Source organism: Pongo pygmaeus, chromosome 3 (genome assembly GCF_028885625.2).
Source record: "Pongo pygmaeus isolate AG05252 chromosome 3, NHGRI_mPonPyg2-v2.0_pri, whole genome shotgun sequence".
Lineage (NCBI taxonomy): Eukaryota > Metazoa > Chordata > Mammalia > Primates > Hominidae > Pongo > Pongo pygmaeus.
In genome coordinates, this window is record NC_072376.2 from 181,556,531 (window position 1) to 181,583,983 (window position 27,453).

The 27,453-nt window shown below is 36.8% G+C and overlaps 1 protein-coding gene across 10 annotated transcripts in view; it reads right to left on the minus strand.

The window, feature by feature from the left end:
* Nucleotides 1–361: 361 nt before the first annotated feature.
* Nucleotides 362–27,453, minus strand: part of DDX60L (DExD/H-box 60 like) — a 199,330-nt gene continuing 172,238 nt past the window's right edge. For all 10 annotated transcript variants that reach the window (XM_063664272.1, XM_063664270.1, XM_063664269.1 and 7 more), the window contains 8 exons: nucleotides 24,478–24,582; nucleotides 24,113–24,254; nucleotides 23,105–23,226; nucleotides 20,126–20,273; nucleotides 18,422–18,564; nucleotides 16,365–16,516; nucleotides 5,709–5,771; nucleotides 362–2,867 (listed from right to left, as the gene is read on the minus strand). In XM_063664272.1, the coding sequence (XP_063520342.1) occupies nucleotides 2,738–2,867; nucleotides 5,709–5,771; nucleotides 16,365–16,516; nucleotides 18,422–18,564; nucleotides 20,126–20,273; nucleotides 23,105–23,226; nucleotides 24,113–24,254; nucleotides 24,478–24,582 (1,005 nt within the window). In that variant the 3' untranslated portion in view covers nucleotides 362–2,737. The remainder of the gene's footprint in view (nucleotides 2,868–5,708; nucleotides 5,772–16,364; nucleotides 16,517–18,421; nucleotides 18,565–20,125; nucleotides 20,274–23,104; nucleotides 23,227–24,112; nucleotides 24,255–24,477; nucleotides 24,583–27,453) is intronic.

Consider the following 27,453-nt stretch of genomic DNA (forward strand, 5'->3'; position numbering starts at 1 on the left):
AGTATAATAGGCTACACTATCTAAGTTCATGTAAGTACACTCTACAATGTTCACACAATGACAAAAATCACCTAACAATGTATTTCTCAGAACATATTTCCATTAAGAGGAGACTTATGACTATAATTATTTCTGACATTTAGTGAGCTTGTGCCTCAAGACTATGAACTTTACAAGTGCTCCTCAGCTTTATTCTACGCCCTGCTTTAGGTGGGGTAGGATGGCTAGAGTGGGCTGAAGTTGGGTATTTCCCTTCTAACAGGTGAGTTAGTCTCTGATAAAACTCCAGCAGGCTAGGCTCTGAGTAACTAGTTTCTCCTGAGGGCAGACCTTATTAAAAAGAACAGAGTGCTCTGGCACATTTTAAAACAGTTTATTTTATTTTCCTCCTTCCAGAAGCATGAAGGGATTCTTCTCCAATGTTCAATTCCCAGATATAAAACTCACAGAAGCATGGCTCCCAGGTGAATGTATCCCCCTGGAGTTTTTAGCTCTCAGATGTGCCCACACTGAGCAATTCGTTCATTAAAGTTCAGGTTTTCCTACTCCAGCACTATTTCCTGTGGAGGTTTCTGCCTTAGTATGTTGTGATTCTCTGTATCCACCTGTCTTTTGCTCGAATTTGAGGGGCCTGTGACATCACTTCTCTCAGGGATGTAGAATTATCAATTTTTCAGTTTGTTTCTATTTTCACTAATTAGGATGGAGTGGTTGATTCCAAGATTCTTACATGAGAAACCAGAAACTAGAAGTCACATCCATTTACTTTTAATTTGCATATGTCTTTATATTTAAAAGAGGTTTCTTGTAGACAACATATAGTTGGTTATTGTGTTTTGATCCACTCTGACAGTCTCTGTCTTTTGCTGTGTTCAAGCCTTTGATATTTAAAGTTATTATCTATAAAGCTGGATTAATATCTACTAGGTTTGTTACTATATGCTTATTTTAAATAAAAAAATTTAGGATTAGCCCTAATAGTGACAAGTAAGATTTTGGCACATGACTGCCAATTTTGGGTTAAATTCTAAGGAAAAGAGGCTTTTCCATTTCTAGACAAAGTGTTTTTCTAAGCCTATGTAATATATCTGTAAGTAATGCCATATGATAAACGGTGTCTTGGTACATTCTGGATGATACAAAAGGTTATGTCTTTCACCCTGAGAAAGAAATGCTCTGTGTTCAAGGTCTGGGTCTAAAACAGATTTTGTAGTATGTGACCTAGGGCTGCAGTAAAGATATATAGCAATGAAAGCAAAATACCTAATGCGTAGATGTCTACAAATGGATGGACTAACAGATTTAACACAAGGAACAATTTAATGCCCTTTATTTTCTGATGGGTGCCAAGTCACTTACTACATAAACTACAACAATACCAAGTTTTCAGCTAATTGTTTGCTTGAAGAATCAAAGAACTTACATTCAAGATTTCATTTACATACAAAATTCACTTGAGGTTTTCTGGTTGAAACTTTCAATAGCTTTAAGAATTCTACTCTCTAATTTTTAAATCACCTGCAGTTTAAGCTCATTTAAGAGACTTTTTTCTCCTTCAGAGTACCGTATTCATTTATCACAGCAAAAACGCACCTTTAAAGGTTTGTTTTTGTTATGGTTGCTGTTTGTTCCCTTATGTTTGTTTGTATGCTTGTTTTTTAAGTATGATATTGAGGGCAGAAACAATCTGAATTCCACATTCGGGTTCACAGGGTATATATATTTTTTCTGTTACATACACACTCCTTAATCACTGCCAGAAAGTGTACTCTTGATCATTTAGAAAGAAGAAATAAGAAAGTGTAGGGGACTTAAACAAAATCTATCATTGCTATTGGACAAAACAGTTGAATCAGCATGTTCTGCTTTCAAAAGGAAAGTGGTTTATAACTACTCCAAGTGACTGTCTTAGTCAATTCAGGCTGCTTCAACAGAATACCACAGACTAGATGGCTAAACAACAAACATGTATTTCTCACAATCCGGGAGGCTGGAAAGTTCAAGATCACGGTGTAAGTAGATTCAGTTCTGTTGAGGGCTTGCTTCTTGGTCTGCAGATGGCCATCTTCCCATTGTATCATCCAGTGGTAGTGAGGAGAGATTGGAGAGCAAGCTCTCTTGTCTCTCTGTTAAAGGCACTAATTACATCCAAGCAGCTGCACCCTTATGACATATCATCTCCTAATACCATCACATTGAGGGTTAGAATTTCGGTATAAAAATTTTGGAGGGGAGGGCACAAACATCCAGTCCACAGCAGTGAGTTTCTTGTAATCTCAGAAGTCTTCTTATATAACTAAATTGTTGTTCAGAATTGATTTGGGTCCTTTGTGACTTATTGATCATTAATTTAAAATTCAATGAACTTGGGGATGTATTGAAAACTTGACAATGTGAAACTAATTTTGCTATACATTAACTTTAACTACTAAAAAAAACACTATCATTAATTAAGTCACCACCCAATCCCAATCACTTTTCTTACATTATCTCATTTAATCCTCAAAACAACTAGAGGTAATCATTTTTACTCCGATTTTGCCAAAAATGAAGTTAAAGATCAGATATATTACATAACTTAAAGTCATTCAGTTAAAAAATAGCAGAGCTAATATTTGAGTTTAATTCTGTTTGGCTCCAAGACAAACATTTTTTCCATTTCGTTGTTAGCTCAATTATATCTCTCCTTGCAAAGGGATAAATACCACATAATCAGACTTGAAAGTTTTCCATGGTGTTATTCTAAATGATTTTGACTCATCTGAGTTTGCATTTCTTCAAGTTTCTCATAAAAGGTTTGACTCAATTGTTTAAATGCCAGGACTACATTGTCATGCTTATTTTCACATAGTTCACTCAAGGAGTCACTGTATAAATGATAATAATAATAAAAAAAATGAGCCCACATTTTTATAACAACAAATATTATTAAAAGGTTAGCAGAAGTAATTTCCCCCAAAACCTATCAGACATAAATATGGAGAAAAAGTATGCAGAATATTAATAAAATGCACAATTATCTTGTAAAATCTTTACAACATACAACATGTATCTTGAGAAAGATAAAGATATATACCTTCACACAGTTCTTCTTTTTTTCTTTTTTCTTTTTTTTTGAGACAGTCTCGCTCTGTTGCCCAGGTTGGAGTGCAGTGGCGTGATCTGATCTCGGCTCACTGCAACCTCTGCCTCCTGGGTTCAAGCAATTCTCTGCCTCAGCCTCCCGAGTAGCTGGGATTACAGGCACCCAGCTAATTTTTATATTTTTAGTAGTGACAGGATTTCACCATCTTGGCCAGGCTGGTCTTGAACTCCTGACCTCGTGATCCACCCGCCTCGGCCTCTCAAAGTGCTGGGATTACAGGCGTGGGCCACTGTGTCCAGCCACAGTTCCTCTTTATATTACACCTAAACTTGCTCTGTGAGTTTGTAAGACCACAGAATTCCATATTCTTAGAACCTAGAAGTGTTATTCAACTTCTTTTCTTCTCTCTACACATCTCATGAAAGCCATATGGACTTCCTAATATAGGGACAATTATTTTTAAAAACCCACAGTCACCCAATTCAGTGGAAAAAAATTCTGTCCCTATCCATATATCTTAGGATAGAAGCTGGGGTGAATGAGAGGAGACGTAGACAAGTGAGTCTCTCAGCTACCTGACATGCTATTCGAGCATTGCAATCAATTGGGATTTGACATTTTGCCACCCTTTTTGTTTTCATGCTCCACCTTATTCACTCTAGAGCAGAGTTTCAGTTTTTTACTAGTCCTCAGTGGCTGAATATTAGGAATGATCACATCTTTATCTCTAGGTCTGAAATTCCCCCAGAGTTTCAGACCTATTATTCTTTTGACTGCTCAACATTTCCCCCTGGATGTCTTATAGACAACACGTGTGACATTTTAAATTCCAACTCATACTTTCTTATTGTCAGTTCTGAAGTCATCATCATGTATTCCCTACTTTCATTAACATTATCATTAACCAAATTAGAAACCCAATTTGTCATAATATCTCTTTCCCCATTGCATGAATTCCTCCTCTTAAATATTTCTCCAATCCTTATCATTCATTTCTACCACCACTGCCTAATTCAACCCTTCATTTTCTCTCACCTGGAATATGGGTATAGCCTCCAGCTTTAGCTCCCTGCTTTCAGTTTCTCTACCTCTTGAGTTAATCTATATACTCTGCCAGAATAATATCTCTAAAACATAGATCTATGTCATGCTCATCCTTAGAAACACGCCTGTCTCATCTTTGTCTACCATTTTAAATCCAAACTTCATTGCATAACAAATAAGACCCTTCCTTCACATATGCAACAAAATTCCTTTCAAAGACTCCACACTCACTTCTCAGCATTTTCCCCAATCCCTGTCACAACCTCCACATTCTGTACTCCACCATCATTAGCTTGGAGTCTATCCCTGAATACATCAGGACCTTTAATATTTCTGTACATTTGGATACACTATTCTCCCTGCTTAAAATTTGACTACCCTAATTATTCTACTTAATTATCCTAATTAACTAGAATTATATTAAGTATAATTAATCTACTTAATGAATTTTCACTTCTCCTTTAAGACCTGATTGGAAATTATGTCTTCTGTAATGCTTTTTCCGATTATAGTAGCATTAATCATAAAGTTATTTATGTTATCTTAGTATTTGGTGTGTAACTCAATTACAGCACTTACCACATATGACTGTCTACAAGAAAGTTTCTCCCATGACATTGAAGTGCCTGGAAGAGTGCCTCTAACACAGTAAGACCTTGATACTTTTATAATTGATAAATGAATGAAGGAATTATTTTTCCTGTTTAAACTCTTGGGATATGTTTAAAATCTCCAAAGTTTCTCAGGCTACTCAAAGAGGTTGTAGCTTTGGTAGCTATAAGCCACTTGAGGAATCCTTTATGTGGAGATACTCCAAGTGGGTGAAGTAGGGTCATCCTAAGACTTTCACTCTTTGTAGAAAGCTTTCCAAAGGGTCAGACTCGGCTCAGACCAAGGAAAACCACAAATGTGTCCTCACTAACAAGGAACTCTAAATAAATATTCTCCTTCCAAAACTGAATTTATGTGAAAAACCACATACACTTGATAAAGAAGTAAGGTCTGGAGGTAAGGAAAATGGATCTAGACAAAAACTGGCTGGCCAATGGAGCATAGAGGAAGGAGTGCCCACATGGAGTTCATACTTGCTTGGGTCTCTGTTGAGCACTGGGCAGATGAACACAGGAAATCAACGGGAGATGCCAGAGTCTGGGAAAGGCACTGGATATGAGAAAGACTTAACTGCTTTGAAGTGGATATAAACCAGAGACCTACTGAAGTCATTTATTTGACTCAGTGTGACTGCTCAGCATTTGTAGAAATTGAGTATAGTGAGAGTATAGTGAGGCCTGGAGATGTATGAATTCATGAGGAAGAGCCTTCCAGGCTCTGATCCGAATGAAATTCAATTACAAATGGATTTGAGATGAATCTTAATACAAAAAAAACAGTGTGACATTGTCCTGAGGAATGGGTCTACAGAGCCTTTGGATAGCTGAGTTGCAGAGAACCTGGGAGGCTCAATAGCATCTTCAGAGTGCTCCTTCATGAGAATCACAAACTTACACAAAGGAAGAGCTATATGTTTGCTAAACTATCATTAAATAATTGAGAAAATTAAACTCAGCATGAAACATACCTGATAGCCTGAATGTTGAATGCAAAATCTTTCAAACACTTCAAAAGCTGTCCCATACGCATCCTAAAGAGAATAACGTTTCTTAATTAAAAAGTATAAAAACATAAACATAAAAGAATTAACTCAAACTTTAATAGTGGTCTGTCCATGGCAGTTAATTTATCTGCCAAATACACTCGCAGTTAAGCATTCTATTGTATTAATCATAATGAAATTGAGAGGCATAGGTAAAAACCACAAAAAAAATTATTAAAGAGATAATTTGACCATCGTCAAAGGGGGAGGGTGAAATATAAAAGTAAACTTAGAAGGGTCAATGAGGACTAGAGATTAAAGTGAAAACAAAACAAGTTGATAGACTAATGTTATTTCTACTTACTTCTACTTTTCTTAGTTCTATTTCTACTTTCTTAGTTCTTCATAACTAAGAACTAGACCTAAGAAAGACAGATGTAGCTCAAGATTTGTCAAGAATAGCAGAACATTGAGCAAGATGGAAAATGAGAGTTGCCTGATGCTTATCTCCCCCACAAAAAGGGACCAAAACAACAAATAAACAACTCTATTTCAACTGGAGTGACTAAGTATGCTGGAGAGCACCAGGGGAGCATCAAAATCCTTGCGGAGCACAGAAGCCCAAGATAGCACCAGAGGCAGGAGTGAGGCACCCTGCCTCTGCCACACTGTCTCTCCTACCAGAAATGACTGGGAGTCAGGGTGGCTTCTTCTTACAGGAAAATGGTATGCAAAAGACTTCCAGCGGTTTCCATAGCCATCACAGATGCCAGCAGTTCTTGCTACAAGAGAGTCTCCCAGTCCTCACAGGCCCAGAATCTATTTTGGAGAGTTGCCAGAAGTTTAAGTAGTTACGTTGCCCCAGAGTAAGAGCCCACATTGTGTATCTCCTCCTTCACGACCTAAGCAGCTATGGCATGATGACATTTTGAAGGCCAGTAGCCAATCTCTCTCCCCATCCCTGAAGCCCCACTATCATTTCACATCCAAAGCTATGTGGCAGCCCACCACCCACTGGGGAAAAGGCAGACATGCACAGCAAGAAAACCACTGAACAGGTGGCCAGGCCACTGCACCAGTGCATACTCGTGCTGCAAAGCCAGAAGAACCACCATGCCTGCACCAACCCATGCCAAGCCTGGCAGCCAGGGCAGAGGTGGCCCCACCTCCTGAAAAGACTGTGGCATGCCAGTCAGCCCGGCATGCATTTACATGTGCCTGGCCTGACAGCCAGTTCAGCAGAGGCCTCACCTTCCCAGGGACACTGCCACATAGCCAGCAGTCCCACTACATATGCACTTGGCCCAATATCCATTTCAGCAGCAGCCCGACCTCCCCATAGACACTGCCACACAGCTGGCCAGCCCACATATGCCTGCACTCAAAACAACAGCAGTCCAACAGTGGTCTTACCTCCCCCAGAGACACTACTGCACAGCTGGCTGACTCACTGCACCCACAGATACCCAGCTCAAGAGCCAGCCTGGTGACAGCCTCACTTCTCTGGAGAGTCCACCATACAGCCTGCTGGCACACTGAACCAAAATATGCCTGCCCCAAATAACAAGCTCAGTGTCCCTGCCCCCACCAAAACTATACCACCACCATCTGTAGCCTATCCTCCTGTAGATATCATACAAAAGAACCAAAAAAATCTTGGAGCTAAAGAATTCAATGCATTAAATTTTAAAAAGAATGAGAGCTTTAGCAACAGACTAGATCAAGCTAAAGAAATAATTTCTGAATTTGAAGACTGGTCTTTTGAAATAACCAGTCAAAGAGGGAAAAAGAATAAAAAGGAATTAAGAAACCGTATAGGACTTACAGGACACCATTAAATGAACAAATATTCACCTTATAGGGGCACCAGAGGGATAAGTAGAGAGATATTTTGTTATTCTTATTAACAAAATAATAGCTGAAAACTTCCCATGTCTTGGGAGATATATGCTTCTAAAAAGCTCAAAAGTCCCCAATTAGTTTCAACCCACAAAGATACTCTCTGAGGCACATTATAACCAAACTGTCAAAAGTCAAAGACAAAGAATTCTAAATGCTGAAGAGAAAAGCATCAAGTCATACATAAGGGAATCCTCATGAGACTATCAGCAGATTTCCCAGCAGAAACCTCACAGGCAAGGAAAGAATGGAATGATATATTCAGTGCTGAAAGAAAAAGAAAAGTCAGTCAAGGATACTATATCCAGGAAAGCTATCCTTCAGAAATGAAGGAGAAATAAAGATCTTCCCAGACAAGCAAAAGCTAAGGAAATTTATCACTACTAGTCTAGGCTTACAAGAAATTCTTAAGTGAATGCTACAACTAAAAATGAAAGAATGATCATTACTATCACAAAAATATTTGAAGGATTAAAACTCATTGATAGAAGTAAATTCATAATCAAGTTCAGAATAACCCCATGCTGTCTGGGTGCTACAGAAATCCTTCAGTTCTCTAGTCCGAAAGATTTAAGCCAAAATGGTTAAAAAACAACAACACCTACAATTAATGACTAAAGAATACACAATCGATAAAGATGTAAATTAAATCAACAAAAACAGAAATTATTGTGGGGAAGCAAGAAAGTCTAAAATATTTTTATGTGACCAAAGTTAGGTTGTTATCAGCATAAAATAGTCTATTATAACTACAAGACTCTTTATGTTAGCACATAATAACCACAAAGAAAGAACTTAGAGCAGGCACACAAATGAGAAAAAAGAAGGAAATAAAGCTTAGCACCACGGAAAACCACGAAACCACAGACATAAACAACAAGAGAGGAATAAAGGAACAAAGAATCTACAAAACAACCAGAAAACAATGAACAAAATGGCAGATGTAAGTTCTTACCTACTTATAATTACCTTGAAAATAAATAAAGTCTCCAGTTAAAAGATACAGAGTGAATGGATTTTATTTTAAAGGTAACATAGTAAAACCCTGTCTGTACAAAAAAGAAAAATAAAAAATTAGCCAGGTGTGGTGGTGTGCACCTGTAGTCCTAGCTACTCAGGAGGCTGAGCTGGGAGGACTGAATGAACCCTGGAGTTTGAGGCTGCAGTGAGCTATTATTGTGCCACTGTACTCCAGCTCCGGTGATAGAGAGAGACTCCATCTCTTAAAAAAATTAACTCAATGTACGATTGCATGCTGACTACTACAAAATCACCTCACCATTAAAGACAAGCATAGACTGAAAGTGAAGGAAGGGACAAAGATATCCCATGCAAACAGAAATCAAAAGTGAGCAGGAGTAGCAATACTTATATCAGATAAAATGAACTTTAAGACAAAAACTATAAAAAGCACAAAGTCATTATATAATGATAAAGGAATCAATTCAACAAGAGGATATAGCATTGTAATTCTATATACCAACACATCCAAATATATAAAGCAAATATTATTAGATCTAAAAGGAGAGATAAACTGCAGTATAATAATATTAGGGACTTCACTATCCCACTTTCAACAATGAATGGGTCATCCAGGCAAAAAAAATAACAAGGAATCATCAGAATTAAACTGCACTATAGACCAAATTGACCTAACAGCCTTTTGTTAGAGACAGGGTCTTGCTATGATGCCCAGGCTGGTCTTGAACTCCTGACCTCAAGTGATCATCCCACCTCAACCTCTCAAAGTGCTGGGATTACAGGTGTGGGCCACTGTGCCTGGCTGATATTTTTTACAGAATATTCTATCCAACAGCTTCAGAATGCACATTTTTCTCAACTGTACATGGAACATTCTCTTGGATAGATCATATGTTTGATCACAAAACAAGTCTAAACAAATTTAAGAATACAGAGATCATATCAAGTAACTTTTCTGAGCAAAATGGTATAAAACTAGAAATCAGCAACAAGAAATGCTCCAGAAAATTTACAAATACATGGAAATTAAACAATTACTCTTAAAAAAACCCCAACAGATCAATAAACAAATTAAAAGGGAAATTTAAATATTTCTTAAGACAAATGAGAATGGAAACACATCATAACAAAACTTAAGGAACACAGAAAAAGAAGTTTTAAAATGGAATTTATAGCAATAAAGGCCTAAATCAAAAAAGAAGAAAGATTTTTACTAAACAACCAAATGATGCACCTCAAGAAACTTAATATACAAGAACAAACTAAACCCAAAACTGGTAGAAGGAAAGAATAAAGCTTAAAGCAGAGGTAAACAAAATAGAGGCAAAAAATGCAATTTGAAAGGTCAAAGAAATGAAGATGGCTTTAAAAAGATAAACAAAATTGATAAACCTTTAGCTAGACTAAGAAAAAAAGAGGGAAGACTAAAATAAATAAAATTAGATATTAAAAAGAAGACATTACAACAGTTCCACAGAAGTACAAAAAATAATAAGATACTATTATGAACAACTATACACTAACACATTTGATAACATGGAAGAAATGGCTAAGTTCCTGGACATATACAACTTCCCAAAATTAAATAAAGAAGAAATAGAAAATCTAAACAGAGCAGTAATGAGACAAGAAATTGAACCAGTAATCATAAGTTTTTCATCAGAAAAAAAAAAAAACCCATGACTTAATGGCTTCACTGCTGAATTCTACCAAACATTTAAAGAAGACTAATACCAATCCTCTTCAAACTATTAAGGGAATTTAAGAGGAGGGACTACTTCCAAATTTTTTTTACGAGACCAACATTATTCTGACTCCAAAACCAGACAAGGATACAGCAACAACAACAAAAATTATAGGCCAATATCCCTGATAAACACAAATCCAAAAATTCTCAACAAGATACTAGCAAACCAAATTCAAAAGCACATTAAAAATGTCATTCAATAAGATCAAGGGGGATTTATCCAGGGAATGCAAGGATAGTGCAATATATGCAAATCAATAAATGAGATAAATCACATTAACAGGAAAACAAAAACCATATGATCTTTCAATAGATACAGAAAAGGCATTTGACAAAATTCAAAACATCCCTTCATAATAAAAACTCTTAACAAATTAGGTATAGAAGATATGTACCTCAACACAATAAAAGCCATATATGACAAATCCATAGCTAACATCATATGATCAGGAATAAGACAAGGATGCCGACTTTCACCATTTTTATTCAACATAGTACTGGTAGTCCTAGCCAGGGCAACCAGACAAGAGAACAAATAATTAAAGAAATCCAAATTGGAAAGGAAAAAGTCAGATTTTCCCTGTTTTCAGACAAGATCTTATATACAGGAAACCCTAAAGACTTAATGAAAAACTGTTAGAACTGATCAACAAATAATACAAATTTGCAGGATACAAAATTAATACACAAAAATCAGTAGTGTTTCTATGCAATAATAGCAAACTGTCTGAAAATAAAAATTTGTTTTAAAAGAAATTCATTTACAATAGCTACAAAAAATTAGATAATAAATAAACAAGAAGGTAAAAGATCTCTACACTGAAAACTGTAAAACATTGATGAAAGAAATTAAAGAGGACACTAAGAAATGAAAAGATATTCCATGTTCATGGAATGAAAAAATTAGTATTGTTAAAATGGCCACACTACCCAAAATGATCTATAAATTTAATACAATCTCCATTAAAATACCAATGACATTTTTTACAAAAATAGGAAAAAAATCCTAAAATTTGTAGGAAACCACAAAAAGTCCGAAATATGCAAAGCAATCCTCAGCAAAAAGAACGCAGCTAGAGGCATCACACTGACTTCAACACACTATATACTACAAAGCTATCATAACCAAAACAGTATGATTCCATCATAAAAACCACATACTTTGACCAATGAAACAGTAGAAAACCCAGAAATAAATCCACACATTTATAGCCAACTGATTTTTTTTATAAATTAGCTTTTCCCTCATGTGTGCCAAGAACGCACATGAGAGAAAAGGGAATATGTGTTTAATATGTTATGCCATTATATTATATGTGAATATATTATATGCTATTATATATATGTTTAATAGGTTACGCTAATATGTTATATGTTAATATGTTAATAACATGTTAAATATAATAGCATATATAATATGCTAATATGTCAATATATGATGCTGGGAAAACTAGATATACACATGCACAAGAAAGAGACTAGACTCCTACTTCTCACCATATACAAAAATCTACTCAAAATGGTTAAAGACTTAAATGTAAAACCTGAAACTATAAAACAATTAATATGGTTTGGCTGTGTCTCCACACAAATCTCATCGTGAATCATAACTCCCACAATTACCACATGTCGTGGGAGGAACCCAGTGGGAGGTTATTGACTTATGAGGGCGGGTCTTTTCTGCACTGTTATTGTGATAGTGAATGAGTCTCATGAGACCTGATGGTTTTAAAAACAGGAATGTCCCTGCACAAGCTCTCTTTTCTCATCTGCTACCATGTGAGATGTGCCTTTCACATTCCGCCATGATTGTAAGGTCTCCCCAGCCATATGGAACTCTAAGTCCAATAAAACTTTTTCTTTTGTAAGTTGTCCAGTCTTGGGTATGTCTTTATCAGCAGTGTGAAAATGAACTAACACAGTAAATTGGTACCAGTAGAGTGGGGCGCTGCTGAAAAGGTAACTGAAAATGTGGAAGTGACTTTGGAACTGGGTAACAGGCAGAGGTTGAAAGAGTTTGGAAAGCTCAGAAGAAGATAGGAAAACGTGGGAAAGTTTGGAACTTCCTACAGACTTGTTGAGTGGCTTTGCCCAAAATGCTGATAGCAATATGGACCATAAAGTCCAGTCTAAGGTGGTCTCAGATGGAAATGAGGAACTTGTTGGGAACTAGAGCAAAGGTAGCTCTTGTATGTTTTAGCAAAAAGACTGGCAGCATTTTGCCCCTGCCCTAGAGATTTATGGAACTTAGAACTTGAGAGAGATGATTTAGGGTATCTGGAGAAAGAAATTTCTAAGCAGCAAAGCATTCAAGAGGTGACTTGGGTACTGTTAAAGGCATTTAGTTTTATAAGGGAAGCAGAGCATAAGAGTTTGGAAAATTTGCAGCTTGGCAATGCAATAGAAAAGAAAATCCCATTTTCTGAGGAGAAATGTAAGCCAGCTGCAGAAATTTGCATAAGTAACAAGGAGCCTAATGTTCACCCCCAAGACAATGGGGTAAATGTCTCCAGGACATGGCAGAGGTCTTCATGGCAGACCCTCCCATCACAGGCCTGGAAACCCAGGAGGAAAAAGTGGTTTCATGGGCCAGGCCCAGGGTCCCTGTGCTGTGTGCAGCCTAGGGACTTTGTGACCTGCATCCCAGCTGCTCCAGCCATGGCTGAAAGAGGCTAATGTAGAGCTCGAGCCATGGCTCCAAAGGGTGCAAGCCCCAAGCCTTGGTAGCTTCCACATGGTGTTGAGCCTGCAGGTGCACAGAAGTCAAGAATTGAGATTTGGGAACCTCCACCTAGATTTCAGAAGATGTATTGAAATGCCTGGATGTCCAGGCAGAAGTTTGCTGCAAGGGCAGGGCCCCCATGGAGAACCTGTTCTCGGGCAGTGCAGAAGGAAAATGTGGGGTCAGAGCCCCCACGCAGAATCCTAAGTGGGGCACTGCCTAGTGGAGCTGTGAGAAGAGGGCCACTATCCTCTGTACCCCAGAATGGTAGATCCACTGAAAGCTTGCACTGTGCACCTGGAAAAGCCACAGACACTCAATGCCAGCCTGTGAAAGCAGCCAGGAGGGAGGCTGTACCCTGCAAAGCCAAAGAGGTGGAGCTGCCCAAGACTATGGAAACCCACCTCTTGCATCAGCATGGCTCAGATGCAAGACATGGAGTCAAAGGAGATCATTTTGGAGCTTTAAGATTTGACTGCCCTGCTGGATTTCAAATTGCATGGGGCCTGTAGCCCCTTTGTTTTGGCCAATTTCTCCCATTTGGAATGGCTGTATTTACCCAATCCTCATACCCCCATTGTATCTAGGAAGTAACTAACTTGCTTTTGATTTTACAGGCTCATAGATGGAATGGACTTGCCTTGTATCAGATAAGACATTGGACTGTAGACTTTTGAGTTAATGCTGAAATGAGTTAAGACTCTGGGGGACTGCTGGGAAGGCATGATTGGTTTTGAAATGTGAGGACATGAGATTTGGGAGGGGCCGGGGCAGAATGATATAGTTTGCCTGTGTCCCCACCCAAATCTTATCTTGAATTGTAACTCCCACAATTCCCATGTGTCATGGGAGGAACCCGGTGGGAGGTGACTGAATTATGGGGGCAGGTCTTTCCTGAGCTGTTCTCCTGATAGTGAATGAGTCTCACAAGATCTGATGGTTTTAAAAATGGGAGTTTCCCTGCACAAGCTCTCTTCTCTTGTCTGCTGTTATGTGAGACATGCCTTTCACCTTCCATCATGATTGTGAGGTCATGGAACTGTAGGTCAAATAAACCCCTTTCTTTTTAAATTGCCCAGTCTTGGGTATGTCTTTATCGGCAGTGTGAAAACAAACTAATACAGCCATTAAAAAAAAAAAGAGCAGAAAAACTTAATGATCTTGGACTGGGCAAGGATTTTTTAAATAAGATCTCAAAAACACAAGCAATAAAAGCAAAAATAGACAAAAGAGATTACATCAAACTAAAAAGTTTTCCACAGTAAAGAAAACAATTAACAGAGTGAAGAGATAACCTATAAGATTGGAGAAAAATATCTGCACAGTATACATCAGACAAAAGATTCATATCCAGAATACATAAGAAACTTAACAGCAAAAAAACTCAATTTAAAAATGGGCAAAAAACTTTAATAGACATTTCTCAATAGAAAGTATACAAAAGGTCAACAGGTATATGAAAAAATGTTCACTATCACTAATCATCATAAAATGCCAATCAAAACCACAATCAAATACCACCTTCACTCTAGTTAGCATGGCTATTAATAATAAAAAGACAAAAGAAAGCAAGTGTTGGTGTGAACGTGAAGGAAAGGGAACCCTTACATGCTGTGGGTAAGATTATAAATGAGTATACCCATTATGGAAAACAGCGTGTAAATTCTTCAAAACATTAAAACTAGAATTATGATATGATCAAGCAATCCCACTACTAGATATATATCCAAAGAAATTAAATCAGTATGTCAAAGATATCTGCACTCCCATCTTTATTGCCACACCATTTACGATAGCTATGATATGGAATCAACTTAAGTGTCCAACAGTGGATGAATAGATAAAGAAAATGTGGTACATATACACAATTAGATACTATTCAGCCATAAAAAGGAATGAAATCCTGTCATTTGTGGCAACATGAATCAATCTGGAGGACATTATGTTAAGTGAAATAAGCCAGAGACAGAAAGAAAAATATTGCATGATATCACTCACATGTAAAGTTTAAAAAGAAGAAAAATTAATATAATAGAAGTAGAGGGTAGAACAATGGTTACAAAGATTGGGGAGGGGAAGAGAGAGGAGAAGGTGGGCAGAGGTTGATCAACATGTACAAAATTACGGTAAGTAGATAGGAGGAATAAGTTCTAGTGTTTTATTGCACAGTGAGGTACGTACAGTTAACAGCATTGTATTGTAGATTACAAAGTAGCCAGAAGAGAGGTTTTGAACATTCTCACCACAAAAAAATGATAAGTGCATAAGGTGATGGGTACCCTGGCTAACCTGATTTGATCATTATGCAACATGTATGTTTCAAAATATCAAACTGTACCCTATAAATATGTACAGTTACAATATATCAATTTGAAAACTTTAGAAAGAACAGCATTAAAATATTTCAGACTTATTTGGATCAGAATTATTTAAAAATTTATGTAAAATACATATAGAATTCCTGAATCACTGTTTAAAAGCATGACTTTCCCCATTTCTCCCTACTTGTTTCCATGGCTAAATTCTTCACTTTCCACGTGAATTCTAAGTATTCACCCTTCTTTACTGCTTTGTAAAATGTTTTCCATGTCAAAGAACTAGAACAAGTGTCACTTTCTAACAGACACCTGCTAAGTTAACTTTCTCATAATGGAAGTTTCAGATCTTTTCCCTCCATGTCACATTTGTGGGAAAAAAATAAATATTAATTTATTTCATAAAAATATTTATTTCATTAAAAATATTAATGTAGTTCATAAAAAATAATATTTGATATACTCCTAGAAATCAACATTCTTTCTTAATGAATAATTAGCTTAATGGTAAATTATACTAATAATTTAGTATAGCTTATTGGTAAATTATACTAATAATTTAGTATAGTTTATTACTAAATTATACTAAGAGAAATGTTAGTATAATTAAAATATCTTTTTGAGCTTTGTAATATATCCAAGTTTTCTGTCTTCAGAAATACATTCACCAGAACTAGTTCAAGTACTAAAATTTTGGTAGTAGCCCCAAAATCCCAAATAATACTGGAATTTCTAATCACCAGAAATCAGTCTTCTACGAAGTGATCTAGTATGTTTTTTATGATTCATCTGTATTTTAAACTCTTAAAAAGATTAGGTATTAAAATTTCTATTTAAAAATACATAATATAAATTTATGTTTATATAACTGTATAATGTAAATTATATGCTGTTACATATATAATATGAATATACAATAATAAAACATAGATATATATGTATGTATATATTTTACAGAAACGTACCCATAAACCTACCCATTTTTTTGGTCTAATCTTGTCAAGCAGTTGTGTTTATAGAAATTGAGCACATATGCATTTAGTGGCATTCTCCTTCCTCGGTTATCTAATTTCCACGGCCACAGCAGAGGAGCCTGAGTGCCACTAACACCGATTGTGCGCAGAATGACCTGAAGAAAGACATTTTCTATTAATTCATTATTGATATGTAAAGAGTAACCATGCAGTTTGAGATTTCTTTTGTATGAATCTGTTTCTTAAAGTACATTCTGAAGAAGTTGAAGTGAAGGAGGCAGGCAGAGGGCGACTCCCATGGGGGTTGAGAGAAATAGGGCCCATTACAGTGAGGGAAAGGGCGTGTTACAGACACTGGCCAGTGTAACACTAAGCATGCCTCAGGAATGGGCAGCCCCGCTGAGGGAAATAGGAACTCTCGCAGCATACTGAAGGCAAGTTCAACCATCCGACTACAATACTGTTAGCAACATTCACTAAGGAAAAATAAATAGAAGCTGATTTTAAGGTAGAATTTTCATCATTATCTTAATTGGTGCACAGAATGACCTTGAAAGGAGTGTCATGTAGCTAGTGTCTCCCTGTGCTCACAGGGAGAATAAAATGAAACAGCACAAACCTCTGGGCTCCAGAGAGAAGAAAAAACTGGCGGAGGAGGAGGTAGAAGAGGAGAAAATGAAAGAGAAGCAAAACAAACAAACAAAAACTAAGTCTCCGTGGTTCTGGGCACATTAGACAAATTAATCTGCACAGAATCAGAAGGAATCTGCAAATTCTGCCAGTGCATGGGTAAAATTAAACTGTGGAGCAAGTTGGAATAAAAATACAAGTTCAGGCCAGGCATGGTGGCTCACGCCTGTAATCCTAGCACTCTGGGAAGCTGAGGTGGGTGGATTGCTTGGGCCCAGGAGTTCAAGATCAGACTGGGCAATATGCTGAAACCCATCTCTACTAAAAATACAAAAAATTTGATGGGCATGATGGCACATGCATGTAGTTCCAGATATATGGGAGACTGAGGTGGGAGGATCACCTGAGCCCAGGAAGTTGAGGATGCAGTGAGCCGAGATAGTGCCACTGCACTCCAGCCTGGGCAACAGAGTGAGACCCTGTCACAAATAAAAAGGGGGGAAAGGGAGGGGAAGTGAGGGAAGGGGAGGGGAGGGAAGGGAACGGAAGATATATAAGTTCAATGAGAAAAATACATAATGTAGAATTTGTAACTTTGAAGAAGTTGTTTGATCATCTGTGTTCTTTTCTATTTGTTTACTCTGGGTATCGAATAGCTTTGATATCTATATTCTTTTGGATAAACTTTTAAATAATTCAACAGTTCTTTTAAAATGTCAATATTTATAATGAACCTGAAATTACCTTAGCAGCTATTAAAAATTTGGTTAACAAAATTTTTAGATATCAACCCAAACTGTGCAAGAAGATTCATGATTTTTAAAAATTCCTTTAAACGTTACATTTGCAAAAATACTTGAAGACCATATTTGACATGATGTATGACTCTCTGACCCAGGGATAAATTAAGCCAGTGCACAGTGTCAATCTTTATTATTCAATATATTCAATGTGGAATTTATTTCTCATATTTCAAATTAAATCTAAAATCTTCTAGCACCCTAATATTTTATCCAGAACCTCCCAGAGGTTCTAATGCTTTGTGGCCCCCTTTGCAGACCACTGTCCCCAAAGACCCATGTGGTCTGGAGTAGAAAAAGCACTATGAGGTCTATGATCAATTTTGGAAAAACGTGAGCCGCTTTCTTTTCCTCTTCCCACAGCAAACCTGTGGCAAACCTCATTTAAAAAAAATGAGAAAAAAAACAGTGGTGTCTGAAATTGTAGACAAAGAAGCAGGGTTTCTCAGGCCAACTCCATAGAGCATAAAATCACACTGGCCTCCAGGGCTTCATTCTCTTAGACAATGATGCTCATCAGTGGACATTTTTCAGTGTTTTGGGTTTGAGGTCCTATCAAGGCTTCACAGCAATGTAACCCCACTCTGTCTGCTAAACACATTTTGTACATAAGATGTATCCTTCACTTACCTGGTTGATAGTCTCTGGTCGAAGCAAATCATTATCTGTGTTCCCCGAAAGACAAACAAATGGTGAAATGGCTACTCTTCCTTCCTTGCAACTCATCAAGTGAGACACGAGTTGGGAGTCTTCACATTCTTTACCTGTGAATTCTGACCATGTTGGACTAGGTCACGTTAGGTTTTAAAAATCAGCCCAAATGTTAACCCTTTTAAACTCACCGTAGGTAAAGCCACAGTAGGTGACATTCATCTCATCAGAAAGAAAACTGATTGACATATGGTGCATAAAGTCATTAACACAGCTTGGCACAGAGTAATCATTCAATCCATGTTGACTATTAACTTATCATCGTTACTCTTTTTTATTACCTGTTATTTTTGCCTATGAACTCAGATATAACCTCAGAAACCTCCTAGACATGACGTTCAGGCAGCTCCTACCAGTGGATTTGGAGCTGGCATAAGAGATAAAACAGAGGTTCCATCCAGCGAGTACCATCTCGCTGGACTTGGAAGGCACCAAGTCATGCACTCAGGTCTGGCTCGTTTTTCCCATCATGACACAATCACACACTCCCATCATCTTTTCTCTGCACTACTTTCCTTGCTTCCACCATTGTTGTCTGCATTTGCATTTGCGCATGCTGTGTCCTACATCAACAAATCTTGAGTAACTACAATGCTTACCTCCCTGTCTTTTACTCCAACTGAGACTATATTAGGAGACAGGGGAATATGGGAATCATTTTATGGCTCCACTCTTTACTCTTAGTCTAGCTTCTTCTTTCCATTTATTCTCCCCTAAAAGTTTCCTGCTATAAAATTGAAATTTGGAAGCTTAGTTACTTTGCAATACCAGTTACTCCTCAATCAACAGCAAATAATTGAAGCAAACAATGATATTTGTAATGTCCGCTAGAACTTTCCATAATGATAGAAATATTCTACCTCCCCTGTGTGCAAAGTAGAAGCCACCAGCACTGGAAAGTCCAAGTGACTAAAGCATTCACTTTTCAGGTGTTTTATGTTTAATCAACTTAATTTAAATAGTGACACATAGCTAGCTGGTGGCTACCACGTTGGGTAGAATAGACTTACACGATGTTGACTATGTGCCATGCACCGTTTTAAGAACCTTATAAACATTAATACACCTAATCCTCTAAAATTCTGTAAGCTAGGTAATATTTTTAGTCATTTCATTTGACAGATTAAAAAAATGAGACACAGAAAGATTAAGTAACTGGCATGAGACTTCACGGTTAATAAGTAGCAGAGCCAGGATTTAGACCTTGGCACTCTGCTTCCAGTGTTCACATTTGTAACCACTATGCAACTGCCCCTCAGGGGAAAAAAAATGCCAGAAATTATGCCATTTTCTTTTTCATCTGTCACTTCTTCTGATCCAGTTTTCCAACCTGAACAGATAGGCAACCTTCCATCAAAATGGTTCATGAATGACTTTTATTTTTTTCCTCCACTGCCCAATTAATATTTGGTAATTATAAAGTTTTTTTTAATGGGAAAACAGAGCCATTACCACACCCTACAATGGGCTAAATTGTTTTCTGGGGATAAAACACTTGGGTTAGTACAGCTGCCCTGTAATAAGCTCCTTTACCAGCTTTGAAGCATCCAATATCCAGAGGCTTTCTTAACCAAGATTGTTTACTCTTTAAATTGTTCCAGAATGGAACTAAAATCTGCTTACTGATTCTTGACAAAGGGAGTTGATACTCTCCTGTCATGTTCACCGACTTGGAAGCAATCAGCAGGAAGGAGGCAAAATCCTTCATTACTGCCAGGTTATACTCATATAAAGCAGCTTTAAAATCCTCCGGGAGTTCGGCAAGGATCACCTATGGGCAAAATACATTTCAGAAAGATCTCTTTACTTTTATTTAAAAAATTAAACTGCTTGGTGAGAAGATTGCAGCATAGTTCTGTAGATTTATGCTCATTCATCAAAGCCCTTGATTACTTTATTCACCTGTGAGATTAAGGTAAAATTTCCTTTTGATTTCAACCAACATTTATAAATGTAAACATCTTTCCTTAAAAAAGTTATTTTGACTCCACTTAGCCAAAACCACCAATTTAATAGAAACATGTCCTACACTGATCTTAAACTTAGGTATATTTCAGAGACTTGAGGGACATATTTGGAGAGCAAGTAACAAGTTAGTGTAGCAGTAGTAGTGTCAATTCTTTATTGAGTTCAGATTATGTGCCAACACCGTGCTGTGCTGCCCCAAGCACTTGTTATATGTTAGCTCAGTTAATCCTGAGAACAACCCTATGCAGTAAACATTTTCATCTGCATTTTGTACATGAGGGAGCTAACCCTCACAGAGGTAAACTTGTTCCAAACCTGACAGGTAGTAGATAGAGAAGTAGCTGGTATTGCAAGCTAACTCAGCTTCCAAATTTCATGTTTAAAAACAAATTCTTTCAGAATTAGGACTAGAAGTTTCTTTAGTGTGGGTTAGAAATAGCTATGACATTAGAAATATTCTTAGTTTTCTTCTGTCACAATTATGGGTTTTATTATTTATTTGATATTTTCCTTAATTTATTCATACCCTGTATTTTTCCAATAATTGAGGTATTTTATAAGGGTAAAGATAATATGATATGATCATATAAATCAAAATTTGGTAAAAAGGAAAGGAAAACAAGAAAGACAGACTAAAATGGGGCACAAATTATATTCTAAGATTCCTAGGAGCAAGTGTGAATGACACATTTCAGAATGTCTATGAGATCAACAGCTATTTATTCTCAGCACTAATATCAGATAAGAATTTTCCAGGGGGATTCTTACAAAAGGCAACTGTGTGGACATAATAAAGAATGCCCCTACCAACTTCTTACAGTGGATAGCATGACAATTTCCACAAGCCTGCTTCAGACTCAGCTCTATCTGTGGATGGACCAAGGCAAAAGAACAAATTGACAGGTGCAGCTCTACACTCTGGTCAAAGTGATATGGTCTCTTTACTGCTATGCCTTCCATGTCCTGCCATTGTGTCACTGCTGGACACCGTTCTAGGGCAGCACGTGCTGCTTACCACGTACACCTTGTGTTGTGTGCCACCTTCTCGAATGTGTATGCTATACAGCCCCATCAGGAGAGCAAGCTCTTGGAAGGTAGCAACTATGTTTCCCAATCATGATTTTTGCTATAGTTTACACATATTTATTGCTCAATAAATCTTTGCTAATTGACTAATATAGAGCAGTTATCCCAAATTATGGTACATAATATAAGAGGTACCTGAGATGATTTAGTGTGACACACAGAACATTAAATAATTATAAATCAGTTTTAAAAAATAAAAAGTGGGCTGGGCATGGTGGCTCATGCCTGTAATCCCACCTCTTTGGGAAGCCAAGGCGGGCAGATCACTTGAGGTCAGGAGTTTAAAACCAACCTGGCCAACCTGATGAAACCTCAACTGTACTAAAAATACAAAAAAATTAGCCAAGCGTGGTGGCGAACGCCTGTAATCCCAGCTACTTGGGAGGCTGAGGCAGGAGAATGGCTTGAACCCGGGAGGTGGAAGTTGCAGTGAGCTGAGATTGCGCCACTGCACTCTAGCCTGGGTGAGTGAGCAAGACTCCGTCTCAAATAAATAAATAAATAAATAAATAAATAAATAAATAAATATATAAAAATATCTTCTTTCCAGTCCTCTCCTATTCTTTCTGATAACCCTAGAAAGTCCAGAGGCAATAGACCACCATTGTTTCTCTAAAAGTTTATAATCTCTTTTTGTAGCAAAGAAAGAGCAGCTTCAGCTGAGAATCATGTTAACTGCATCTATTCTTATGGCTTCCTTAGTTTTGAAACCAAAGATTCTGGCTTTCTATTTACAGTAGTAGAAAATATGAAGTTTCCTTTTTAAATACTTTAAAATGTGTATGCATTTAAGAAAAGGATTAACAGTTCCAGTGGTTTGCAATGTGGATATATGTCAGTAACTCAAATTGGGTGCTCAAGTCTGGAGGTATATCCAGAGGCATTGTGAGGTCAGAAAGCCTAGATTAATGCTAATTCCCTTTTTGTTCTCTATTCATTAGGGTTACTGGATAGAAACAAGCTTCTTCTACATTCCCAGGTTCTAATGCACATTTTCTTGGGTTTTGTTTGCTTGTTATTATTTTGTTGTTGTTGTGTCTTTAAAAAAATAAGAAATTAGAAACAAACAGTGCTACAAAAACACTTAGAAAATAATTTTTCTTTCAGTCTCTCAACCCTTAAGTTAGGGGATTCTTTCTTAGGTGACTACCTCAATATTGTCTGAAGAGGACATTAGAGCCCATAATGTAATTCCTTTCCTGCACTCCCATCCCTAGCTGTAAACAATCCCAAGGGAGCCATAGGTTCAGCAGTAGGGCTGTCATTCTATTTAAATGACTATTTGTGTGTGTAATCTCTGTTGCTACTGAATTACATAATTTGCTCCAATAAAGTGAAAAAACTTCAGGGATAAGAATTGTTTGTTAGATTAGCAAGGGAAGATGTTTGAACTAAAAATTAAATAGAACTCTAATTATGAAAAGACAACGCTATTAAAACAAATGGAGTAGCTTATATTAATTTAAACCTGTAGGTACTGAATGCTTTCCAGTAGCATACATTTAATAACTATCATTATTACATCATTGTAAGTATAACAAACTTTACCTTTGACTGAGAAAAACTTAAATTAGCATTTTGGAATTTTGCTGGAATATATTTTCTTCCAAACAAATTTGCCAATACTAACACGAGCCTTTCCATCACATCTTGGGAAAATTGCCGTGAGCCTATGAAATAAAGAGCATTATTGTAAATAAGAATAATGTTGATTCCATGTATTTTGTGCCTAAATTTGTTTTTATAGTACATTTCCTTTTGTTGAAGGCAAAATTTTCTAGTAAATACATACCTCAGAAATTGACCATATTTGCCACACTGTGTGCACATTTATTATTTTGGGTAAGACAGGAGCTTTCATATTCTGTGCCTTGTTTTTCCATCCTTGCTATACCCGCCCTAGTTCCCACCCCAGAATGTTTACTAACTGGTTTCCTGACTTGCACTCTCCTTTCTTCAGGCCATCTTGAGAGTGATCAATCTTTCCAAAGCATGAATATAAGCATATCCCTCCTTTACTCAAAAATCTTTGAGGGTATCTCAATGGCTAATTGAAAAATCCAGGTTCCTTGGCCTGCTATTTAGGGCGTTTCAAATCCTGTCAAAACAAAGCTCCCAAACTTACCTACCAACACTTCTAAACACTAGCTCTAGGTTCTGGTCATCTTGACCTACTCTCCACTCCCCATAACACATGAGCACCATACCATGGGCATTAAAAGGTGGCTAGGTTTAATTAACTGGGCTCTGAAGCATACTAAAATCATATGACCATCAGAAACTTATTCTCTTTCTATGCTTCTCCGTTTTCTCTTCCGCAAAGATTCTTTATCAGTTAAGTAATACATAAGTAGCCCTCAAATACTCTTTATTAGAATAAATATCAGTTGACTTTTAGTGTCTAATTTTTTGGCATCTGTAAATCTGAACATATACTTAGTATTTATTTGCTTTAATAAATGAGAAGGAGGAAGAAGAGAAAAACATATCTGAGGTTTTGGCTATTCAATAAATATGTTGCCATTTTTGGACTACAGGTATAAAACCCAAGCTTACCTTTCCAGGCTGGCTTACAGAGATTATGGAAAAGGCCTCTCTTGAGAAAATTTACAAAAACAAGATTTGAAGGTTCATGACCATGCAAATATGATGCAAGTCCTGCAAATTTCTTTGGATTACATTTTTTATTTAAATAGTCCTAAAAATGAGAAAAAAAAAAAGTTGATTTAACTTACCATGTACTCAAATACCATAAAATACCAGTGTGAGTGATTGACAAATATTACCTGACTTCATTTATTAATAAATGATAAGTAACATTATCATTGAATGCAGCTTATAGAAACTTCAGTTGGTTTAGCATAGAAAGAAATTTACATGGTACAAGTTACAGAGAACAAAAAGCCAAAGCATGATGATACCTCTTTGATCAGGAGCTGCAAGGAAAATAAAAAGTAAAGTTTCAAAGTCTCCATGGCTCTTCGTCTCTTAAAAGACAGCAATGAATGCTTTAGCACTGACAACACCTATAAAAGAAGAGTACTTTAATTTATCTAGTTTTAAACAGTATTTGTAAATACTGATATGTAATAAATAGTACACATACATACTATATAGATAATGTTACCAGATCTTATGTGAAAGTAAATTTCATTTGATCTCATATTCTCTCTTTGATTGTGTCTTCACATGGTACATGCTTCCTTGAATTAAATACATCATATAAAGCAGAACTGTTATACATAACCCAGATTGGCAAATAATCTGCTAAATCTCTGAAACAGTGGTGACCAATAGTGGCCTGAAAAAATAAAGTATGAAAGCCAATCTGGCTTACAAGATTAGCTCTCTTAGGCCATTCTAAAGGTAAATAGAGTAATTACATTGTTCTGAATCTTGAGTTATCCCATTAAACCTAATGGAATTAGGTAGATTGCAGTCAATTGAATGGAAATATTTGGATCTGTGTCATCACCCAAATTTCATGTCAAATTGTAATCCCCAATGTTGGAGGTAGGGCCTGATGGGTGGTGATTGGATCATGGAGATGAATTTCCCCTTTGGTGCTGTTCTCATGATAGTGAGTTATCATGAGATCTGATTGTTTGTTTAAAGGTGTGTAGCACCTCCCTTCTACCTCTCTTCCTCCTGCTCCAGCCATGCATGTAACACATGGCCTACTTCCCCTTCACTTTGTGACATGATTGAAAGTTTCCTGAGGCCTACCCAGAAGCAGAAGCTACTTATGCTTCCTGTACAGCCTGCAGAACCATGAGCCAATAAAATGTCTTTTCTTTATAAATTACCCAGTCTCAAGTGTCTCTGTATAGCAGTGTGACAATGAACTAATATAGAAAGTTGATAGTGGGGAGTGGGCCACTGCTATAAAGATATCTGAAAATGTGGAAGCGATTTTGGAACTGCATAGCGGACAGAGGTTGGAATTTTGTGGAGGGCTCAGAAGAAGACAGGAAGATGAGGGAAAGTTTGGAACATCCTAAAGACTTGTTAAACTGTTGTGATGAAAATGCTAATAGTAAGATGGACAATGAAGTCCAGGCTAATGAGGTCTCAGATGGAGATGAAGAATTTATTGGGAACTGGAGCAAAGGTCAATTTTGTTAAGTGTTAGCAAAGAGGTTAGCTGCATTGTGCTCCTGCTCTAGGGATCTGTAGAACTTTGAACTTGAAAGAGATGATTTAGGGCATGTGGCAGAAATAAATTTCTAAGTAGTAAAGTGTTCAAGATGTAGCCTGGCTGCTTCTATCAACCTATGCGCATACGTGTTAGCAAAGAAATGACCTGAAACTAGAACTTGTATTTGAAAGGGAAGCAGAGTATAAATCTGAAAAATTTGCAGCCTAGCCATGTGGCAGAAAAGAAAAGCCTATTTTCTGGGCAGGAATTCAAGCAGCCTGCATATATTTGTATAACTAAAAGGAAGGCAAATGCTGTTAGTCAAGACAATTGGAAAAGTTCTCACAGACATTTCAGAGACCTTTGCAGCATTCCCTCCCATCACAGGCTGGAGTGCAGTAGGTCATAGCTCACTGCAACCTCAAACTCCTGGACTCAAGTGATCCTCCCGCCTCAGCCTCCCAAATAGCTGGGACTACAGGTACATGCCACCATACTCAGCCAGTGAAACTTTTTCTAATAAAGAAACCAAAGCAATTAAAATAGAGATCAAATTAAAAATCTAATTTAATAAATATACTTCTTACTTAAAAAACAACTTGAATGTGATAAATTGAAAAGGTTCTGAATATGATAAACACTATCAATTTAAAAAAAAAAACTGTAACTAGAAACTTTTCCTAAAAAAGTAACATATAAGAATAAAGAAAAGGATCCATATACATGGGCAGAAAAAGTCAAGTGACCTACAAGAAAACAGCAATCAGTAGGGCCACAGATTATACTCTACAACAGTAGATGCCAAAGAAAATGAAGCATCAACAATTCTGAAGACTAATGGCTCAAATCCAATAAATTTATGCCTGGTTAAATTGTCCTTACTACAAAAGAAAAAATCTCAAATATGCAGGAGCCCAGAAAATATGTCACCCTCATAAACGTTATTATATAAAAAACAACAATAAAAACCTTGAAAGTGTACTACTCTCTCTTCCTGGGAGAGTAATCAAAGTTAAGAGCTCAAGAATGGGGCCACTTTTACATAGAACTGGGTGTCGCTGTTCCCTGTGACTATCAAAAGGCACACACCTGACTCATTACAGGGTTCTGGGAAGACTCTTTGTCTTGGTAAGTGGAATCTGATGTAACTGGCCATGATAATGAATATATAAGAATATGGAAAACTTAGTAACCTTACAATGACATTTTATTAAATTTAAATTTTAACGTGAATTATATACTACTCAACATGGGGTTACACCCCCCAAAATTGTTCTGATTGAAAACCTCAGGCAAATTTACCAAATTCTGACATCTAGTTCAACATAACTGCATCCATTCTTTAAAAAGCAAACACTTACCCACATTCAGGTAGAAAAGACTGGAAGAAATATACCAAAATAATAAAGCAGTTTCCTTTGAGTAGTGGAACTATCGCTTCTTGGCCTTTTGGCTAAGATCAAGTGAGTAGTGGAACTAGGTATGGGTGATTTTTCCTTCTTTCAGCTTTTCTATGGTTCCAAATAAACTTTTATAAACAGGTTATTTTATATTTAAAATATAATTTTTATTTTTAATACAGAAATACTGTTTTCCTCATTTTTATCTGGAATTAAGAGTGATACATTTGAGAACATATTCAATCTTTCATTTCAATTATAATTCTTCTAATAATTCTTTAATGTAAAAATTTCATATTGATCCAATTAATTAAGTGGCAAATGCTGACAACATAACAGAATTTAAGGTAGAAGCAGAT